We start from the raw sequence: 21,679 nt of genomic DNA on the forward strand, positions 1-21,679 counted from the left end.
ATCACTGCATGCAGCTAGTGGCTGCTGCACTGGACAGAGCAGATATAGAGCACTTCTGTCACTATAGACAGTCCTGCTGGGCAAAGCTGTGTGGACAGCGGGCCTGACTCCACCTGGTCAGTTTTGAGTCTGAAGGGTGGGAAGAGCAAACACAGGTGGGGCGTCTGGGAGACAGACACTCTGGGCTGTTTGCAGAGGGTAGTGACGCAGAGAGGCATCCGGATACACTGGCCACACGGAGCCTCTGTGATGACCCCCTCCCAGGCTAGGGCGGGCAGGATGGAGCAGGCATCTGGGGAGAAGGCAAGCCAGGAACTGGAGGGTAGGGTTTGGGGGGAATAAGAAGTGTGAGAGGCCCCACAAAATAGCCCCCATAGGGGTAGTTAAGCCAGAATCACCTGGGCCAGAGGCTGCAAGAAGAAAGGGCCCTGACAACTGGTCTCTAGAGAAAACCAGGCCTTCCACAGACAAGAGTGCCATGCCTGCTGGCCCCAGGAAGCGGCAGCCTCTGGGGAACTCAGAGAAAATCCTGCCGCCCCCCAGGCTGGAGTGCCCACCCAGCCTACCTCCAGCCAGGGCTCATTCGGACTCCCCACCCTCAGGTTACCGGCAGGAGGGAAGCCTGTGAGCACAGCCCCAGTTCCGGGCCAGACGCCCCATGATGAGTCTGACCGCCGGACTGAAGCACACTCCTCTGTCTCGGACCTCGTCAACTCCCTCACCAGCGAGATGCTTATGGTGAGAAGTGGGGAGGCTGTGCCCCTTGGAGGCTGTGCCCCTTGGAGGGGGCGGGTAGCGGGAGGGACATGTGAGCAAGCTAGAACCAGGGCAGGAATAGCCCACGCCAGCTACACTCAGCCTGGACAGCCAGGTCCAGCATGCAGATTGCTTGGCACTGAGTGTGCAAGGCCCGGTTCTTTTCCCAGATCTTTCTCCAGAACATTCTCTCTTCTCTTGCCTCAGTTTCCTTCTTTATCAAGTGAGAATAAGAATGCTCATCATCCTTTGATCCCTTTCTATAATGAGAAGGAGCCTAAGAAAACCTAGTCATGAAAGATACTTTTATGAGTCTAGAGGCTGGCGGGCAAAGGACTTACAGCAGAAGATGTCCCCTCCCTCAGAGTGGTGTCTTCCTAAGCAGAGGTCTGGGGCAGACCCCCCAGCCCAGAGGGTCTCATATCCCCATGCCAGCAACCTGCCCCATTCCCTATTTCTGGGAAACCCCAAGAGAACAAGCGAACAGGAGCCCACTGACCCTGACCTCTGAGGGGACAACTGTGCTAGGTGCTCCTGTTCACACCTACACCCCACCTCATAAGCAGACCCTCATACTAGGCTGCTTCACCCAGGCAGGGGTCCTGGTTCCCATGGCACCCCAGGAGGCAGCAGTGAGGGGCCACAACCACAGGGGGAGGAAACTCAGGCAATTCATGGGCTGGAATCAGTTAAGGGAGTGGCAGCTCAGAAGTCCCAGGACAGCTTGCAGAGGGGGTGAGGCTGAGAACCCAAACCCTATTGCTACTGGACATGACATTGAACAAGGCATCTTGGTCCCCTTCTCTGCTATAGAGAAAGGGAAGTGGGCCTAGAAGCTCATAGCCCCTCACCCATGGCCCTGGCACCACAGCCTGCAACCCCCAGAGGCCCTGGTGGCTGCCACCCCTACCCTCTGCCATGCAGGGTTCCAGTCAGACCCAACCATCCATCTTCGCTACTTCTCCCAGCCTGGTGTTTTTCAAATTGCTGTGGGCACGTGAATCACTAGGGACCTTGGTAAATGCTGATCCCATTCAACAGGCCTTAGGTGGGGACTGGAGACCTGCTTCCCCAGACATTCTCTATATTTCTCTTGGATCCAGATTAGAGCATCAGATTGCCCCATCCCAGAGCTGACTGCCTGGGCCTCCCCGCCTCTCCCCTCCTCCCCACCCCCAGATACCTGCATGCCTGGCCCTCTACTGCCCTCCTTCCATCTCCCTGCTGTACTCTCCTATGGATGGGCCATGGCCACTGCCCACTTGCCTCCTGCCCAGCCCCTGGATTGTGAGGCCTCCCTTCCCAGCAGCCAGATTCCCAGAGGCCCTTTCCCAGCTGGCTTGCCTTCCCCTGGCTGCCCCCAGGGAGGGGCGGCAGGAAGTGCCACCCCTTTTCCTTCTCAGTGCTAGGGCAGATAGTCAGAGGTGGGAAGACAGAGTCTAATTGCCCTGCCCTGTGCCAAAGCTGGGTCATTAGCATTTATGGCAAAGATAAGATAAGCAGGGCAGAACAAAACCCTGAGACCTCAGCCTGATCTCCAAACCCCAGGCTGTACAAGCTGAGGGTCAGAGTCAGGTGCCCAGAGAAGGGACTGAGAGTGGGGGTGTCTGAGAAGAGGCCAGGCCACACCCACCTGCCCTGGCACAGGGCCTGCTTATTGAGGCTAACTTCCATAGCGCAGGCAGCCCTCCCCTGGGGCCTGGCAGTGGGACAGCCTGGTTGCCAGGCTCTAGCCACTGTCCTGGCTGGGTATTTAGGGTTTGGGGATACATGGGTTAGGAAGGCTGGGAAAGCCACTCCCTCCTTCCCAGGTGAAGCCAGCCTGGCCAGCAAAGGCCTGCCCCAGACCACTCTGGGAACTAAGTGACCAGAGGGACCTCAGCTGGGGCTACTGCCAACTCCTGCCATGCCCCAGGCTGTCAGCCCCACGGTAAATGGGCCGGGTTGCAGAGCAGGATTTGGGAAGAACATGGACATATTAACTCTCCCAGGACCCTGTGAGGTAGGCCTCGTGGTCCCCATGCCGCAGACGTTGAAGCAAGTGCGGGGCAGTATGAGGGAGTGGGGCTGCTGTAGGCAAAGCGAAGGGGTGGAGGAAGCAGGCTGTGGGTAGGTAAGCCATGTTCTTAGTAGGTCTGGGGGGATTTCTTGGTGGCCAAGGGTATGTATGGGGGATCCTCTTCTGCTGTGAGGTACCTCAGTGCCTCCCCACCCCCCACCCAAACATACCAGGCAGGATGAGGGCCAAGCCCCAGACCCTGGATCTGAGTGTGTAAGTAGAGGTAGGCGGAAAGGCACTGGAGATTGCTGAACACCAGCCTGGGTTCAGTCCCAGTTGGCCGTTGTCACAGGTGACTTGAGGCAAGTCACCTAACCCCTCAGTGCTCCCAACCACAATTGGAACACGGGAGCATCTGCCTCACTGGGATGTTGTAAGGAGTAAGTGAGGGCACAGCACGTGGCACAGGGCAGGGCCTGGCGCGGCAGGCAGCCTGCCAAGACCTGGTAGTTACTATTATTAGTGTGACTCAGATGCTTTTCACCTGGCGTGGGTGAGTCTTTGCCAGCTTGGTGGGGAAATCTCCCTTACCCTGGGATGTGGGCCTGTTCTCGTGGAAAGAGCAGGCCTTTAAGGCAGATAGGGTCCTTTCTGCTGTGCATCCTTGGACATGTGACTTAACCTCTATGAGCCAATCTCCTCAGCTAGAGGGTGGTGGTAGCTGCCTTGCCCAGCTGTTGTCAGGATTCAGTAAGAAGGTGATGTAAGTGTCTTCGGCCATGGTAGGTATATACTATATACATCATTATTAACTGTATTATTTAGTGTTTCAGAGCCGGGGGGTTACCTCTCCAGGATGAAGAAGGGGCACAGAGCAGGTTTCTGCAGGGGGAGTAAGAGAGAAAACACAGATGTCTGATGTTTTGTCTTCACTCTGGTACCCCGGGTCCCGCTCCAGGCACTCATCCAACCACCAGACAGATGTCTGAGCTGTGTGCAACCCCTGACTGGATCTGTTGTGGGGGTGTCATTGCCTCCAGGCTGCTGAAGGGTGGGCAGCATTCTCAAACCTCCCCAGGGATTCCCAGAGAGTAGGCACAGCCTCACACATTTGGCTGGAAGACTCTTGTCCCAACTGCTCCCTATTTTTCAGTGTCAGGATGGAAATACGACTGCACCCACCCTCTTTATGACTGTCCATTGCTGGGTTAGCCCAAATACCCTCCCTCCCAGCGGTTCTCAACCCCTGTGGGCAATACAGTCACCTCAAGTGCCTTTCAAACAACATTGATGCCCCAGCCCCCGCCAGCCCCATCCAGTCAGACCACCTGGAGACACAGCCTGGGGAATCTGTATTTTTCACATCCACAGTGATTCTGCCTTACACAAATAGACATTGCTCCTGAAAACTTGCCTCCCTCATTTTGTAAATCACATCATTCGCAGCACCCCAGAGAGTCACTTTCCAAACATATTGTGGTAAACTCTTCTGAGATGGGAACAACTTCCCTTGGCTGTTTTGTAGCCCAGGTTTGTGTAGGTGTGTCTCACAGTGGGCACAGCAACTGTGGGAAGGTGTAAAGGTGAAGGGGAGCTCAGGAACCCCAGCACACCAGGCTGCAGTGGGCTGGAGTTTGGGACGGGGCAGACCTAGGGTTGTGAGGAGAAGCTGGGGAGGTGGGTGAGAGATGGAGCTATCCTGCTCTGCCCGCCCCACCCCCCAGGATCCCCTGGTCAAGGCATTTGCCTTTGGCTTTAGCATCCTCCCACTGGATGTAAACGTGGGACAGGCCACACCACTAACCTGCCTGGGCCCACTCTGTGACCGGGAGAGGAAAGCACTGGGCAGCTGGACTTGCCTCAGCACAGGGAGGCCTCTCAGCCATGCTAGGCTGCAGTGGGGGGTCCTGGGGGAAGCAGAATCTTCCCCAACCCTGCTGACCTCTTCCCTGCCTCCAGCTGTCTCCAGGCTCAGAGGAGGACGAGGCCCACGAGGGCTGCAGCCGAGAGAACCTGGGCCGGATCCAGTTCAGCGTCGGCTACAACTTCCAGGAGTCCACTCTCACCGTGAAGATCATGAAGGCCCAGGAGCTGCCAGCCAAGGACTTCAGCGGCACCAGCGACCCCTTTGTCAAGATCTACCTGCTGCCAGATAAGAAGCACAAGCTGGAGACCAAGGTGAAGCGGAAGAACCTGAACCCCCACTGGAACGAGACCTTCCTCTTTGAAGGTGAGCCTGGTGCCACCCTCCCTACCTCTTGCCTTATACCATCCCCCAGCACACATGTGGCCACAAGCCCAGACATGTGAGCATACATACACCTGTAGGTATGTGAATCCATAAATGTCCATGCAAGCAGGTACACGTGTGCACACCTGGACTTGTACACATGTACAGCTACATGTGTGCACTCTTGTACATGCCCACACAGGCACGTGTCTTGGCCCTGTCAACCGGACACATTTTGTGTCTACCTGGGAGCAACTTACTGAAGCCCAGTAGAGTCAGCACCACTGCTGGACCAAGGAGGAAAGCTGGCATTTCATCCCAGACACAGAGTTCCTCCTGAGGAAGGCAGGCAGGGAGGGAGGCACCCATGGGATTCAGAAGTGGAGCACCCAGAGTGTAGTGGTTAAGAACACAGGTTGTGGCTCGGCACCTATAGCTCAACCGGCTAAGGCGCCAGCCACGTACACCTAAGGTGGCGGGTTCGAATCCCCAGCCCGGACCCGCCAAACAACAATGACGGCTGCAACCAAAAAATAGCCGGGCGTTGTGGCGGGCGCCTGTGGTCCCAGCTACTTGGGAGGCGGAGGCAGGAGACTCGCTTAAGCCCAGGAGTTGGAGGTTGCTGTGAGCTGTAATGCCACGGCACTCTACCCAGGGGGACAGCTTGAGGCTCTGTCTCAAAAAAAAAAAAAGAACACAGGTTGTGACCCAGACTACCTGGACTCAACTCCTATCTTTCCCACTTACTAGCCATATGACCCAGGGTGAGTTTCTGAACCTCTCTCTGCCTTGGTTTCCTCAGCTATAACATAGAGATAATAATAAAGTGAGGATTAAATAAATTAGTAAATTGTAAAAGCACTTAGAGCAATACCGGACACCTAGAAATGCTTGATACTAGCTTGATAAACACACTCCATCTGTTACCATTCTCTGACCCTCCCCCACATGGGATGGGAACAAGAGCTCTGAACCCTGCCTGTAGGTGGCCAAGACAAATGTCCTTTCTCTCTTCAGCAAGCCCTCTCCAAAGGCCCACATTTATCTCTTATCTCTGAAGATTCAAGGTAACCAGGAAACTGGACATATGATTAGGGAGCAATTTCTCTCCCAGGACCTTTGGGTACTAGGACCCTGCTTAGAAAAACTATAACCCTTTCCTGAAAGCGTAGTTCAACCAATGAGAGTAAACCCCTAATCCAACAGCCTGGAGCCCTGCTTTCCAGAACATTCAGTATGTACCCCATAGGGCCTTTACCCATCTGGTGTCCTAGCCATTAGACACCCCACCCCTTCTGCAAGGTGACAGCCAGCTCACCCACTAAACAAGTCGTTGAGGGTGAGCAGTGGATGCTCATGTGTTTCTAGACCCCAACTCCCCCAGGTCATTGTGGGGGCCAATTTAGAAATAGCACAACCTGTGAGTGGCTCAGTTGTCTGGAGGTGTGTGTAGCCAGCTATTGGGATAAGACTTACAAGCAGAGTTCCAATTCACTGGTCTCCCCTACAGTCATGTACCTGGCATCAGCTGTGAGCTGGATACCCTTCTGGGTACTGGGGATGCAGAAAACAGTGAGGCACTGTTATGGCCCTCAAGGTAATCCTGATGTAATGGAGGACATAGATGTGTAGATAATTAAGCCATGCACAGCATGACAGGAGCTGTGGGAACCCAGTATGAGCTTACCTTGACGGTACTGAAGAAAATTTCCCAGAAGAGGGGCCATTCAAGATGGGTTCTGAGGGATATAGGAGTTTGCCAGATTGGAGCCTGCCTCCTCTGAGTGTCAAAGAGAGTTGACTCAGGTTCTGGGACCTCTTGGAGCCCCCAGCATTCCCAGAACACTTGTCTTCATTCACTTCACCTCAAGAGGTGCCAAGGGTCTCTGAGCAAGGTCCCTGGGGAATTCAGAGATAAGCAAGACACAGCCACCTTTAATATAAGAAAAGAGACCTTGAACAAATTCAAAGAATCTCCTCTTCCAGCTTACCTACTCCGTGCAGGCTCTTTCCTGCTTCCACGTCTCTGGGAGAAGGTGGTAGAATGCTCTGAAGCTCTTCCTTTCCTTCCTCTGCTCCACCAGTCAGCTGAGGAATTAAGTGTCCTCTCCTTACTGCTCACCCCTGATTCAGGATCCTCAGGATCCTCTCGCCTCAGGCCTCCAGGCTGGCCTGTGCCCCTTTACCTCCCAGGCTCCAGACCTTCTCTGGCTCCCTTCTCATCCCTTCCAAGCCCCGTCTCACCCCTTCCTTCCGCTCCATCAGGCCACCTCACTGGCATTTATTCATCCACTCAATTATTTATTCACTTAACAAATATTTGCCGAGTGCCTACTACGTGCCAAAAATGGCATTAGACAGTGAGATCCAGAGGTTGATAACAGAAATGCCTTCCTGGAAATCCCAGCCTTCTGGGAGAGTCAGACAATAATAATCAAGGAAACAGACGGAGAAATCTCTGTTACAGCTTGTGTTGTGAAAGGAAAGCGCTAGAGCGTATAACAGGGGCTCAGATGCTGTCTGAGGGAGGTCAGAACAAAGACCTGGGACCTGAAAGATGAGGCCAGCTGGGAAGGGGGCATGAGAGGAGGCAGCATGTGCCAGGCCCTGAGACTGTGAAGGGCCAAGGGGGCTGGAGCCCAGTCACTAAAGGAAGAGCAGTCATGAGACAAGACAGAGAGAGGACAGCCAGGCCAGACTGGCAGCCAAAGTAGGGTGCCCAGCTTTTATCCTGAGTGCACTGAGAGCCATTGAGAGGCTTTAAGCAGGAGAGTATCTGATGTGATTTCTATTTTTAAAAGATCACTCTGGCTCCTGTGTTGACAATGGGCTGCAGGATGGAGCGTGGAAGCAGGGAGGGCATTTGGAGGCGCTTGTGGCTGTCTAGGCAAGAGGTGCCAGTGGCTTGGACGAGGGAGGTGGCAGTGAGAAGGGGACAGCTGTGGGAGGAACGGAAGGGCAGGCTGATGCATTGGAAGGAGGAGGAAAGAGGTAGGGTCACAGGATGCTTGTCCGTTACAGTGTCTATGCCTTTGCAGTTTCCCTGTGCCCTACATGCTCCTGGGGCTTGCATGCTGGCAGCTGTGGCCACCTCAGGCAGAGCCACCTGCCCAGGCTTGCTTCAAGAGAATAGGGAGTGGCTGCCCAGAGAACAAGAGGGTCACTGCCCAGCCATCAAGAAGGACACAAGGGCGGCGCCTGTAGCTCAGTGGATAGGGCACTGGCCACATATACTAAGGCTGGCAGATTCAAACCTGGCCGGGGCCTGCAAAAGCAACAGTGACAACTACAACAACAAAAATAGCCAGGCGTTGTGGCGGGTGCCTGTAGTCCTAGCTACTCAGGAGGCCGAGGCAAGAGAATTGCTTAAGCCCAAGAGTTTGAGGTTGCTGTGAGCTGGACATCACAGCACTCTACCCAGGGTGACATAGTGAGACTGTCTCAGAAAAAAGACACAAGATGAATGAGTGAATGGGTGATTGATCCCAGTTCTGCTCTTTAGTAGCTGTGGGACTTTGGGCAAGCTATCTAAGCCTCAGTTTCCTTATCTGTAAAATGGACAAGATACCATCACCTTGGAGAATTGTTGAGACAACAACAGCGCTTGCTAGCTCCTCAGTGAGGTCTTGTTGCAGTCAGGTCTTACCTGCTGTCCTAGGTGGGCAGCAGGGGAAGGACAGGGGGCTTGCCCCCTCTTCCCAGGGTCTGCCTTCCTTCCTGGGCCCTGTGTAGTCCCTTTGTTCCCTCTTCACTGGCACTTGTCCGTCTTCGCAGGTTTTCCCTATGAGAAGGTGGTACAGAGGGTCCTCTACCTCCAAGTCCTGGACTATGACCGCTTTAGCCGCAACGACCCCATCGGGGAGGTGTCCATCCCCCTCAACAAGGTGGACCTCACCCAGATGCAGACCTTCTGGAAGGATCTGAAGCCATGTAGCGATGGGAGTGTAAGCCCCTCCTCCTCCCCCACAGGCTGCGGCGGCTGGTGGGTCAGGACTAGCAGGCTGGGCCTAGACCCTCCTCAACCTTAGAAATGCTGGGAGGGTTGTGGGAAGGGATGCACATGGGCGGACCCCCAGGAAACAGAGTTCCCACCAGCAGACTGAGTGCTGGTAGGTGGCACCCGGGGACTCATCTGACCTGTGAGAAAGAAGCTGATGGCCTGTTCTGGCATCGGGGGTCCTGAGAGGGAAGACAGTGTGCAGACCTACTGGATGAGGAGAGATAGTTTGACAGAGGTGACAAAGGGGAAGCTCCCAAGTCAAGGCAGAGGGTGTCTGGTGGCAGTTGGGCCAACCAAAGATTTCTCCAGCCATTCCCCACTGTTGTCCCTTCCAGGGTAGCCGAGGGGAGCTGCTCTTGTCTCTCTGCTATAACCCCTCTGCCAACTCCATCATCGTGAACATCATCAAAGCCCGGAACCTCAAAGCCATGGACATCGGGGGCACATCAGGTGCTGGGGTTCATCACAGCAGAGGACAGGCGGGCTGGGGAAGTCCTGGGGACACAAGGGTTATACTGGCTGTGAACAGCAGGGTCTATGCTGTGGCTCTCACCTGACCCTCAGACCCCCTCCACCTCCAAGTCCCAGCTCCTCCACCCTACAGACCTTGGTGGCCCCCTTTGGAGCACCCTCAGGGTTGACCTCATTGTGGACCGTCTTTTCTGGAATCAGAAGGAAGGGGAACTTTGTGGCAGGAAGACCCGGATTCTAGCCCCCGCTCTGACACTGCTTGTCTGTGACTTCAGGCAAGACCTGACCTCTCTGGGGCTTGGTTTCCTCATTTGTGTTAACTGGAGGGCTCTAGGTCATGACTGAGGTCCATCTGCTGATTCCCTCAGATCTCTCTTGTTCTTGCTAGGATCTTTTCTCACCTGGGAAAAACATACAGCCCCTGATACCTCAGCTTCTACACCTAGAAAGGGAAAGGGATCTTAGGAGGCTCAGTCCCCCCCACCACTGTCCCTCTAACCCTTCCCCTACCACCCCCCAGACCCCTATGTGAAGGTGTGGCTGATGTATAAGGACAAGCGGGTGGAGAAAAAGAAGACAGTGACAATGAAGAGGAACCTGAACCCCATCTTCAATGAGTCCTTTGCCTTTGACATCCCCACGGAGAAGCTGAGGGAGACGACCATCATCATCACCGTTATGGACAAGGACAAGCTCAGCCGCAATGACGTCATTGGCAAGGTGGGGTGGCACACACTGCTAGTGCCAGTGAGGGGCTGTTCCTTAAAAGAAGCATCAGGGGAAGTGGTGAGCCCAGGGTTGGGTACCAGCAGAGATCAGGGTCAGTCCCTTTCCTTCTCGGGCCTGTTTCTTCATCTAAAAATGAAGGGATTGAGTGAGAACCTCCTTGAGATCCCCCCGCTAAGTGTTCTCCTGTGGATTGATCAGTTCAGGACAGATTTCTGGAAGAGTAGAGAAAGAAAGAAGTGGAAGAAAGAAATGCCCTGGATCTCAAAGGGAAGTTTTTTGAGCAGGACTCTCAGGGTAATGACCTTGACACAGTATTGTCTGGGGTTCCATCTGTACAGGGTGAGCTGTTTGAGGCAGTATTGAGAGCAGCAATCAGGCTCCAAAGAACCCAACTTTAGTTCCCAGATAATCTGTCAATAAACAACAGTATGACCTTGGGCAAGTCGCTTGGCCTCTCCAAGCTTTAGTGTTCTCATCTATAAAATGGAGCTACTAATAGTGAGCCTACAGAATTTCACAGTATGGTGAAAGAATTGCCTGAGATACATGGATAGTCTTGTAGAATATAACCTCTTTTCAATACATATTAATCAAATTTATACTTAACTTTGACTTTTTCCAGGATGTGATTATATGACAAAAACCCTGCCATTTTTCTACTTCAAAATATCTATCCTGGCTTGGCACCTGTGGCTCAAGCGGCTAAGGCGCCAGCCACATACACCTGAGCTGGCGGGTTCAAATCCAGCCCAGGCCCGCCAAACAACAATGATGGCTGCAATCAAAAAACAGCCAGGCGTTGTGGCAGGCGCCTGTGGTCCCAGCTACTTGGGAGGCTGAGGCAGGAGACTCACTTGAGCCCAGGAGTTGGAGGTTGCTGTGAGCTGTGATGCCGCAGCACTCTACCCAGGAGGACAGCTTGAGGCTCTGTCTCCAAAAAAAAAAAAATCTATCCCTGTGTTTATTTACAGTTTAGTGTTGAAAATGTGGGCTCAGGAGTCACACTATCTTTGGTCCAGGCCCCAGCCCCACCTCTTAACAGCTGTAACCTCTCTTAGCCTCATTTCCTTCTCTCTGAATGAGATTTAGGACAGTTCTAACCTCCTGGTTTGCTGAGAGGATTAAATAAGGCAACACAGATGAGATGTTTGGCATAATACTTGGAACATATATGTTAGCTAGTATTATAATAAAAGTTATTTTTGAAATGTTCCCCATTCAGGCACAGCAGAAGCAATGCAGGGCAGGAAGTGGGAAAGGGTAGAACGCAGGAGTGAGTGAGGGGAGAATGTAACTCACTGAGGACATTGCCATGTGAAGAGAAACAGGGAGAAGGGGCCTGGGCACCTGCAAGGAAGGGAGCTGAGGTGGAGATATCCCTCAGATAAATGGGAATAAAGAAATCAGCTTTGGGAGTAAGGGAGGAAGTCAGTCCTCAAAGAGGAGAGCTGCTCCTGCCCACCATCAAGTACTGCTCAGGGACCATGACCGTCCAACCTGTGGTCAGCCCCCCAGCACAGTGTCACCCATACCGTGCAGAGAGCATGAACTCTGGACAGGGCTTGGAGTCTGCCCAGCCCTCCTTGACCCCTCAGACCCAGGGCCAGGTAACCATATCTGCATCTAGGTTCTTCTGAATTACCCCTTAGGATCTGAATATTCCTTTGATACCAATTATAACTTCTTCTGAAACAGTCCTCCCTTCCATTGGCCAAACCAAGGCAAAGGTGGATTTGTTCTCATTTTGGTCTGGGTAGTTTAGGGAGCCCAGGGATCTATGAATACTTATTATTCCAAACCTCAGCTCAGCCTTGGAAGCCCGAGTCTGCCTGGCATTGCTCAAAGCTGTGAGAATCACACTGTGCTGAGGTTACAAACGTGGCAAACACCCAGTGGCCTAGGGCTCCATGACCCTGTGGGGGTGAATAGTCAACCAGCTTCAAAGGGATGGAGCCCACTGACTGAGGAAACTTACCTCGTGGGGGTATCACCATGCCCAGCTGAGCACATGACATGCACCATTCCAACTGTCTATAACCAGTGGTGCCCATTTTGTAGAGGAAAACCTGAGGCTGAGAGAGGTCACACTGCCTGCACATGGCAGAGCTGGGGTTTGCTCCTTTCTCTTTTTAAAAAAAATTTCTTTGTATTTCAGAATAAATTTAGATTTGTAGAAAAGTGGCAAAGATAGTGCAGCATCCTCGGTTGTCAGACTCACACATCATGATGGTACATTTGCCACAGCTTAAGGAACCAACATGGATGTGTTAACTGTGAACTAAACTCCAGGCTTTATTTGTATTTCATCAGTACTTCCATTAATGTCCTCTCTCCATTCCAGGATCCAATTCAGAGCATCACTCTACACTGAGTTTCCATGTCCCCTCTGGTCTGTGACAGCCTCTTAGTCTCTCCTTATTCTCTACATCTTAACAGAGTCTAAGGAACATCAGGCAGCTGTCCTAGAGAAGACCCCCCCAAAACTGTGCACCTACTTCTTTTCCCCTAGTGCCTATGCTTTTAATCATCCACCAGCCTCAAGGCCAGGGTCAGTGGGTCCTACCCTGGGGGCCCTGGGCACCCATGTATGCACTCATGCATGAGGCTGAGATTGGGAGGACTGGGTTGGTAGTGCAAGTCCCAAAAAGACCTGGATTTGAATCCCTCAGCACCACTTTACAGACTCTTTGACTGAGGGTAAATCTCTTAGCTCTTGTACCTTAGTTTCTCCATCTGAAGAATGGGATAATAATATGATAAACCTACCTCACATGTTGTGGGACTTGATGATCTATGTATATGAAGCCCCTGGCTCCATGCCTGATGTTTATGTAGTTAAGTGCCCAGGGGATGGGAGCTCTTATAATGGAGGTGAACAGGACAATGCCATGGGGGTGAACTGCTCTGCCCTCACTGCAAAATAGGTCAACTATCTCATCCCAAAGGGCTAGGCAGGCTGAGGCTGGGGGTGTAGGGAACAACCAAGAAAACAGGTCAGGCTGGCAGAGGGGAGGGAGGAGGGAGCCTCTGCAGGTAGATTATCACTACAGGAGGAGGTCCTGGGTCCCCACCATCACAGGTAGACTTGGAATGTCATCCCCTGGTGGTGCTAATGCCATCTTCTTCCCTTTCTTCCCAGATCTACCTGTCCTGGAAGAGTGGACCAGGGGAGGTGAAACACTGGAAGGACATGATTGCCCGTCCCCGGCAGCCTGTGGCCCAGTGGCACCAGCTGAAGGCCTGAGTGGGGCCAAGAGAGGCCCAGGGGGCCAAGGACCCGGGTCCCCATCATGCCCTCACCACTTTATGCACAACGCCCGGCCTGGCCCCCCTGCCATGGGTGAGGGGAGGACCCTGTGGGCTCAGCCAGGGAGGGGTTTCAGGACTTTACTGTGCCCCATTTCTAGGAAGTACCAGCCCCACCCCCCACTGGTCCAGCTTGGGGGAGAGGATCTGGGAGCCATTTTCCTGCTTTGCCCCATTCCTTCCTGACTTGCTGATACTAAAGAAGTGGGGGAGAGCCTAAGAGCCAGATGGGCAGACAGGCACATCCCTCCAGAGGCCCGCCAGGTGGGCATGGCCCCCCATTTTCTTTAAGGCAGTGCCTGGAGTGGAGAGAGGCCACCCCCTCCTCAGCCCCTGATGTGGGCCCAGGGGAGGAGAATCCGAGGCGTTTGGCCCCGGCCTGGCCAGCAGAGGCCTGTCCCCAGGGCAGTTTCAGGTGCCGGCTTGGCCCTGAATGCCAATGATAGTATATAGCCCGCTCCAGGGTCCTGGAGCTGTGGCCCTGTGTACTTGTGTTGTGTCCACTGTGTGTGTGTGCGTGGGGGAGGGGCACTTGCTCCCTGTCCCCCTGGGGCTGGCAGTGCTGAAGACCATACAGAGAAGTCAGGTTTTATGAAGGCAAGATGGGGCTGGAGGTCAAGGGGTGGGAGAGGAGAGGCCAGTAGGGTTGAGTCGGGGTTGGGGGGCAGATCCAAGAACTAAGCTGAGAATTGGGAGCCTCCTGCCACCCCTCCTTCGCCTCCCTCAGCTCACATCCTTCAGCAACTCTTTGCTCAGTAATTTCATGTCTTGAATGTCAGCTCACACCTTTTAAGCACCTACTGTGTGCACAGCATTTCACCAGGACTCAGCCACTCCTTTCCTTCTCAGGGGTCCCAAGCCCCCACTGGCTCTTCCCTAACACCTTCATCCACACACACCTTCCCACATCTCTTATCCCAGCCAAGTTGGCCATTCTCTCCTTGCTTCCCAGCTTCCTTGCCCTTTCTCTCCCTGCCTGTGCAGGCCCCCACCCCTTACTCCACTACCCTCCCACACCTGCTGCCTGTGAACCTTTCCTTTCATTCCCTGTGTGTGGTCTCTGATGTCCAATATCCTGATGTTCTCCAGGTCTGTCTTCTCACCCTTCCCCACTCCTCAGTCCCCAGAGTAGCTCCATCTGCCCCTGCCACCCCTTGTACAGTGCAGGGCGTGAGGCCTGGGAAGACCAGGACTGTTGTGGGTTCTGAGCTTTTCCATCCCACACAAAGTGGTTTCTCTGTCTTCACCACTGCTGAGACTAGAACTGGATTCCCCTTGGAGAAGCAGATTTCAGGGTGATCCCTGCTTAAACACTATCATCCCTACACTGGCCCTGATATTGATATAAGACCCAGCTGGTGACAGAGCTTCAAATTCTGGGAGTCCACGAGCCTAGGCCTGACATTCCGGCACACACCGCCAGGTGGCGCGAGGACACCACAGTCTCAACCACAGTTCTACCTGGGAAGGGCCTGACATCCCAAGGAAAGAAGGGTCCCCACATTCAGAGCTCTGCGAAAGCATAGGCGCTTGGAAATCATTCTCCTGTAGTAAGCTTCCCCTTGAGCTGTGCATTCAATCCTGTGTGTTAGACGGGTCGCCTTTTGCCCATAACAAAAATTTCGTAAATTGAATCTTCCCCACCTCGCCCCCACCCGACGACCTCCCCCTGACATCTGGAGGAATATCATACATAGTAGGTGAATCGTTTTGTAGAGTGAAGAATGCTAATGTAAAGCAAATAGGCATCCACATTCTTTGTAAATCCAAATGTTTCTATATTGTAGCTTTGCTTGAAATGGAGTCTGCCCCACTGCACCCTCCTCCTCGGCGGGACGGCAGGCAGGGCTCTGACCCAGAGGCTGTGTGGAAGAGAGGGAGCTGTCCAAGTCCTGAGAAGAGGGGAGCTGTCATTTTCCACCCCTCCCTTGAATCCGCCTCAATTGCCGGTGCTGCCACCCGGACCCGGCTTGGGGCCCCCTAGCTTGCTAGGGACTCCCGGAGATCCAACCACTTGTGGGCTGTGGGTGGGGCAATGGCAGTCCCTTTTCCAAACCCCGCCCACGGAGCTCTTAACCAATCATGTGCAAAGAGCATCTCCGGGCTAAGTCTGTTCCCATCCTACTCCACCCAGGCACACTGACCTGCCTGGGGTTCCCTGGCCCCTTACGCTCAGCTGGAGCTCCAGGACACTGGGGAAGGGCAGCAAGTGGTGGGCGGTGGGCCAGGTGAGCTGGCAAGGGAGGTGATGGGTGGTAGGGGGTGAGGGCAGGAGTGGTCTAGGGTATAGAAGACCAGGAAATAGGGGAACTTGAGGGTGGAGGGAGGGCACCAGAGCCCTGCCACCATCCCAGGACCTTGGGCAAGTCACCCACACTCCCTGGGCCTCAGTTACCCCATCTGTAAAATGATGGTAATAATACTTCACCTACCTCATAGGGGAGGTTGTGAGGCCACCATCAACTGACTTGGGGGTCACGGCAGGAGGACTCTGAAGGTGCTACCCGGGAGCAAAGTATTATTACTGAAACTTGAGAGGAAGGCCCACCTGCCCTTCTCCCCTAAAGCCTCCAGAGATAGCCAAAGCCAGCCCAGGCCCATCTGTCTCTTCACTGTGTCCCAGGCGCCTTCATGAGCATCACCTGCTGTCTTTGTGGGTGCCCTAGAGTTAGTTGTTACCTTGTTGAGGTGTCCTTTCTTGTGACCATCTCCTCATGTGACTGCTGTACAAATTCCACCTGCCCCCAGGACCCCCACACCTGCCCACTGGCACTAGAGGCCAGGGGAGGGACAAAGGAAAACAGCCACAAAAAACCCAAGGGGGCCCCTAAGGCCCCCAGGGGTGGGGATTGGTGGCCACTGTTTGTATTGTGTTTGAGTCCTTGAGCGCAAATGTTTTATAAAAAATTAAACAAAAATGCACTGTCACAAAAAAAATTTTTTGCAGCGAAGAGAAATGAAGAAAAATTGAAGAAAAAAAGGAAAAAAGAACCATACAAAAATTTTCCACCACACACACCCTCTAAGCCAGCAAGATTTACTCTTTGCAAAATCATATTTTTGTGGGAATGGGCCCTGCTTTTTGTGGCAAGGCCTGTTCTGATTAATAAAGGATCATAAAAATTAGGGCCTTGGCTGTTTCCTCCGTGGGTCCCAGCCCTCTCTCACCTCTCCAGCAGGAGAGGCAGCAGGGTGAAGGGGATGGGAGTGCTGAGCTGAGTCCCACCAAGCTTGTCACCTTTGGGATTTGACTTCACTGATGACCAGGCCCTTCCTTAACTTTCAGCTTATCCTCAGACCTAGAATATGATCCTCCCAGCAGCCCAGAGAGCAGGGGAGCAGCTGCATCTACCAGATCAGCCTGAAGCAAGGCTTATTGGGAGTGGAGTCTCCTCTAGGCCTCAGGGGTGCTCATGAGCTCACCCAGCCTGACATCCCCCTCCCTCAGTTCCCAGATGACTCTCACCACCCTACAAAGCAGGTCCGACAGACCAAAGGGGGACTCTTCTCCTTCTTCCCCACCACCTGCTGGGCTGCTGAAGTTTAAAGACCATGTCTTCTTCCTGGTCCCCCAGGAGAGAGGAAAGACACAGAGCTCTGTGGCTTCTTTCAACCCTCTTTCAGTTGCTTTCTTTAAGACTAGAAAAGTCCAACTCAAAGAGCAAGTTTTGGCCCGAGAGCCTGGGAATCTGGGTTCCAATCCCTTCTTTCTCTGGCCTCCATGGCCCTGGACAGGCTGCCTCCTTCCTCTGCCCTGTTCCCTCTGTCTACAACAAAGCAATAACCACCCAACCCCTTCCCTCCCACACTGCCCAGGGCAAGCTGAGGCCTAGCAGCTCTCAGGGTATTTCAGAAGGAAGGTGCTACATCTGTTTTAGACATAGGCACAAAAGGAACAAGCCCATCCCCACTGTCGCATGTCCACCTGCTGGCCCCCACCCTACTCTGGAGTGAAGCAGACCTGCATGTCACCTGCTCCCAGCACCTGGGGTCAGCAGCTGCCTCCTGGGGCTGTGCTCAGCACCCCACCTAAAGATGTGTGCCCCCTTCCTTTCTTATAACCCGGTTTAAATGTCCTTTTAAAAGGTGGTTATATCCTGTGGCTCTTGATCTCTGTTCCAGAGATTGGAGGGAGTCCTGGGGGTCAGGTAAGTAGCCTCAGGAGCACCCCTTGTCAGATCTCTTCTTCTGGCTTTCTCAGTGAAAGCAGCCCTAGAAAACTGAGCGTGAAAGTAGAGACACCTGGGGCCCAGCAGCAATGATAGTTCCTCGCCACCAGCTCTGGCCTCTTCCCTGGACTTTTGGCCTCTTTCCTCTGCTTCCACTTCTTTGGGTCAGTTTTGACCCACACATACTCAGAGACATTTGCCTATCCCTCCCTGCACTTGGGACCACTGCCCTGTTTTCTCTCTCCTGCAAGTCCCTCCCAGACACCACTGCTTTCTGGAAGGCCGTCCTGGGCTCGGTCCTGCTCTTCTCTTCCTCCCCCGCAAAAGACAACCAGAAGGACATGGCTCAAACACACTGTGTGCCCCAGCTCGTGGCTCCCTGACCATCTGTTTCCCGTGAAGATGCCCCACTCCCTGTGTCTGTGTCTTGTGTGTATGTGTTGTTTCTTGTTAGATTGTGAGCCCCCCGGGCAGGGATCCCTGTCTGACTACACACTCTGTGTAGCATGCCTGGGTGTGCTAATAAATGTTCACGTTCAGAACCAGAGTGCCCGGTGTCTTGAGGAAACTTTGGAACAGATGGCTGCATAAGCCCCGGTAGTGGCCTTAGAAGCAGGGAGGTGCTTGCTATACTCCGTTCTCTCCAATCCCCTGGCAGTGGGTGGGAAGGGGTGGGGAATGGCAACAACAAAGGTGGGGGGTGAGGGCGAGGGTGGGAAGGGGCCTCCCTCCCAGTTGAGACTCAACTGCTGCTGTGCTGGCCAAGGAGATCTGCTTGCCTGGAAACTCAGAGGGGGAGGAAAAATAGGTGACAATTCTCATCTGTTCCACTTACAGGCCTGCCAATCCAGGTTCAGAGCAGTTCTCCCTGGATAGCGAGCACTGGGCTAGGAGTCCTCCCACACTCTAAACCCCATTTTTGGGCAAGTCATGCTCCCAACCCTGTTTCCTGCCCTGCTGCCTCCTCTGTCCTTCCTCATCACTGATCCCGCAGTAGGCCTTTCTGCTCTGACTGCCAGCTCTCTTGGCCTCTGCCCCTGAATCCTAGCATAAACATGACTCTTCTGAGCCTGACCACTCTGCTCCCCCACAGCCTACACGGCTCTGACTGCCTGGGACAGCACCAGAACCTCTTCCCCTGCTCCCCAGTGGCTAAACAAGAAGTCCCAAGAAGTTGGGGGGAGGGAGTACTAGGACTCTCAATACAGTGCTCTCTCACCCTCACTCAGGTGAGCCACAATGCCCAGCTGTCCCCAGCAGTAGTCCCCTCCTCACCCACCATGTGGAAGTGGTCTGCCCATTGAGACAGAGAACCTCAACAGTGCTCTAAAGGCAGGCATCAGCACCACTTTAACCAAATTCTCTATCTTCTCAAAAGGTCTGGTTCCTGATGGTGGAAAGCAAGTGCCTTGACAATCTCCTCTCCCTTTCCCTGGGGAAAAACTCAGCCTTGGCAGCCCCTGCTTGGTTGGCAAGAGACTGTGGCCAAGTGTGCTATGTTTGACAAGCAAAAGGCAGGGTGCATCTTGGCCCTGACTGAGAGTCCTCAGTGAATGCAGGAGGGGAGAAGGTACTGGGAAACAGACCAAAGAAGTCTGAGCTAATGCTGGGTGACTGCTGGCTCCCACTGCAGCCCCTTTTCCTTGTGTCTAAAGGAAAGTAAAGGAATACTTTGGATAGAGCACTGAGCTGTAGCATCAGGTCTAAATAAACTGAACTTCCTGTATATAGATAAGAGAAACTGAGGCCCGGGGAGGGGGGCATGACTTGCTGAGTGGATGCAACTCCTACCCCATCTGTGTGCTCATCTGATCTCTCAAATTCCTTCCTCCAAGTTCCCAGATCCCAGGAGGGCCCACTGACCCTGATGGAACCTCAACAGGGGGAACCCTAGGAGGAATCTTGGAGGGGACAAGATCTGCAGCCAAGCCCTAGACCTCTCTCCTTCTGATCCTCCCCACCTACCACCTCCTGTCCACTCAAGGCCTTCACTGTCACTTACAAAGTGACTGCTCCGGATCCATGTCCAACCTCCTCCTCAGCCAGGGCCCAGCCCATGTGCCAACAGAGCCGCTGGGCAGGGCTTGACCTTTTGGCCCCGTATGACATCAGCCCCTGTTGCCATGGTGATGGAGGTCTGGCAGAATCTTCTCATGGGAGCTGGGCCTCCAGGCTTGAGGTTTTACAATTTTCTTCCTTTCTTTAATTATTTATTTATGTATTCTCCTGAACAACAAGGGAAGAATGTAATGCCAAAACTGAGCAAAAAGAGACAAGAGAAAGAGGAAAATAGAGTGAGAAAGCTGGAGGAAGGCAAGTATAGAAGGGGAGGAGGAGGTGCAGAGCTGGGGAAAGGTCAGCCCAGCTTGAGGTGATTCAAAACATAGAAAGAGGCCGGGTGCAGTGGCTCACGCCCGTAATCCCAGCACTCTGGGAGCCTGGGGCAGGTGGATTGCTTGAGCTCAGGCATTTGAGACCAGCTTGAGCAAGAGCAAGAGCCCATCTTTACTGAATAGAAAAACTGGCCAGGTGTAATGGTGGGTGCCTGTAGTCTCAGCTACTTGGGAGGCTGAGCCAAGAGTTAGAGGTTGCTGTGATCTATGACACCATGCACTCTACCCGGGGCGGGAGGCTGTCTTAAAAAAAAAAAGAGAAAAGAAAAAGGAAAAAAGAAAAACATGGAAAGTCGAAGAGCTGGGAGCCAAGGGAGAGGTGCACTGGATGGAAGAGAGGCCTTGAATGGCCAAAGCCACTCCTGTCTGAGAAGTGTTCATTGCCCAGACAGACAGTATACAAAAGTCAGCCGGGTCAGCCCGACACAGAGCTGGGGCACATGTTGAGGGCAGTGCCAGAGAGAGTTCAGGGTCCCCACAGCAGTGGGACGCAGTGCTCCCAGGGCTTATAAATAAACAGGCATGTGGGAAACGGACATTCTTTGTCCAAGAAATATAATTTATGTATACAGCCAGTATTTTTTTCTAAAGAAAACATTACCATGTGGGGCCCCTGCCCCAACAGTGTCCCTGAGTGTCCTCGGCCCTGTCCCCCTCCTCCTGTTATTGCTTGGATAGGAAAGACCTGGCCCTGGGAATTACATAGCAAGGCCCCTCTCCTCACCCCCTCAAGGTTGTCCCTGGTGATGGAGTGGGGGCACACTGTGCCCATCCTGTGCCATGTGCTGTGCCAGCCACCCTGGCTGTGCCCATTTAAGGGAATGGAGAGTGCAAGCAGTGGGAGAGGCGCTTAGCAGCCTCCCAGAGCAGAGAGCCCCTCTCTTCAGTGCAGGAGGCCCTGAGGCACGGTGGCTTCTTTTCAAACTTGACAGCTGGAAGGCTCAGGCTGTGGGGAAGGGAGGGAGGGCTCTCTTCACACAGCAAGATTCCAGGCACACGCTGGGAGAAGAGAACAAAATGTAAGGTGGGGGAGGAGAACCTGCCTTCTGTGCCCCACACAAATCTCAGGGGGCCTGGGAGGTATGTACTATGAGGCCCTGCAAGAGGCGAGGGCAGCTGCGGTGTTAGAGCCTCAGTTTCAGTTTCCCACTTCTGTCCTGGGCACCAGTCCACTCCAGGCCCCTGCCCCTAGGCCAGGCCCTCCTCCCAAGGGCAGTTCAGCCTCACACAGGTACACAGTCCACCCCAGAGGTAGTGTCTCCTGCACCATAAAGGATGGGCCTAGGTCTAGGAGATCCAAACCCTAGTATAAGGGAAGGTGGTGGGTGCCCTGTGCATCCAAACTCAGCCAGAAATGATGATTCCATGGACATTTGTGGCCCTGGTTCCAGAAGGAAGCTGGCATCTCTGTTGTGTTATCAGTTGCTCTGTCAAGTCTGGACCCAGCCCAGAATTCTTGGTCTGACTGCTGCTCACAGTTCAGCCAGGGACCAGTCTTCTTACTGACCAGGAGTGTCTGAAGATGGCACCCAGGCAGCTTGCCCAATGTGGTCCCTCCATTACTCCAAGTAGGGGCCTAAAAGTCCCACAGGCCAGGGCAGCCAAAGCTTCCTAGGGCCCCTCTTC

At 53.7% G+C, this 21,679-nt stretch overlaps 1 protein-coding gene across 2 annotated transcripts in view; it reads left to right on the plus strand.

Moving 5' to 3' along the window:
- Positions 1-13,979, plus strand: part of SYT7 (synaptotagmin 7) — a 59,823-nt gene extending 45,844 nt beyond the window's left edge. For both annotated transcript variants that reach the window (XM_023518524.1, XM_023518525.1), the window contains 6 exons: positions 603-738; positions 4,715-4,985; positions 8,760-8,929; positions 9,321-9,435; positions 9,977-10,176; positions 13,325-13,979. In XM_023518524.1, coding sequence (XP_023374292.1) covers positions 603-738; positions 4,715-4,985; positions 8,760-8,929; positions 9,321-9,435; positions 9,977-10,176; positions 13,325-13,429 — 997 coding nt within the window. In that variant the 3' untranslated portion in view covers positions 13,430-13,979. The remainder of the gene's footprint in view (positions 1-602; positions 739-4,714; positions 4,986-8,759; positions 8,930-9,320; positions 9,436-9,976; positions 10,177-13,324) is intronic.
- Positions 13,980-21,679: the final 7,700 nt, after the last annotated feature.

This window comes from Otolemur garnettii, unplaced genomic scaffold (genome assembly GCF_000181295.1).
Source record: "Otolemur garnettii isolate 467f Iridium unplaced genomic scaffold, OtoGar3 scaffold00140, whole genome shotgun sequence".
NCBI classification, from domain to species: Eukaryota; Metazoa; Chordata; class Mammalia; order Primates; family Galagidae; genus Otolemur; species Otolemur garnettii.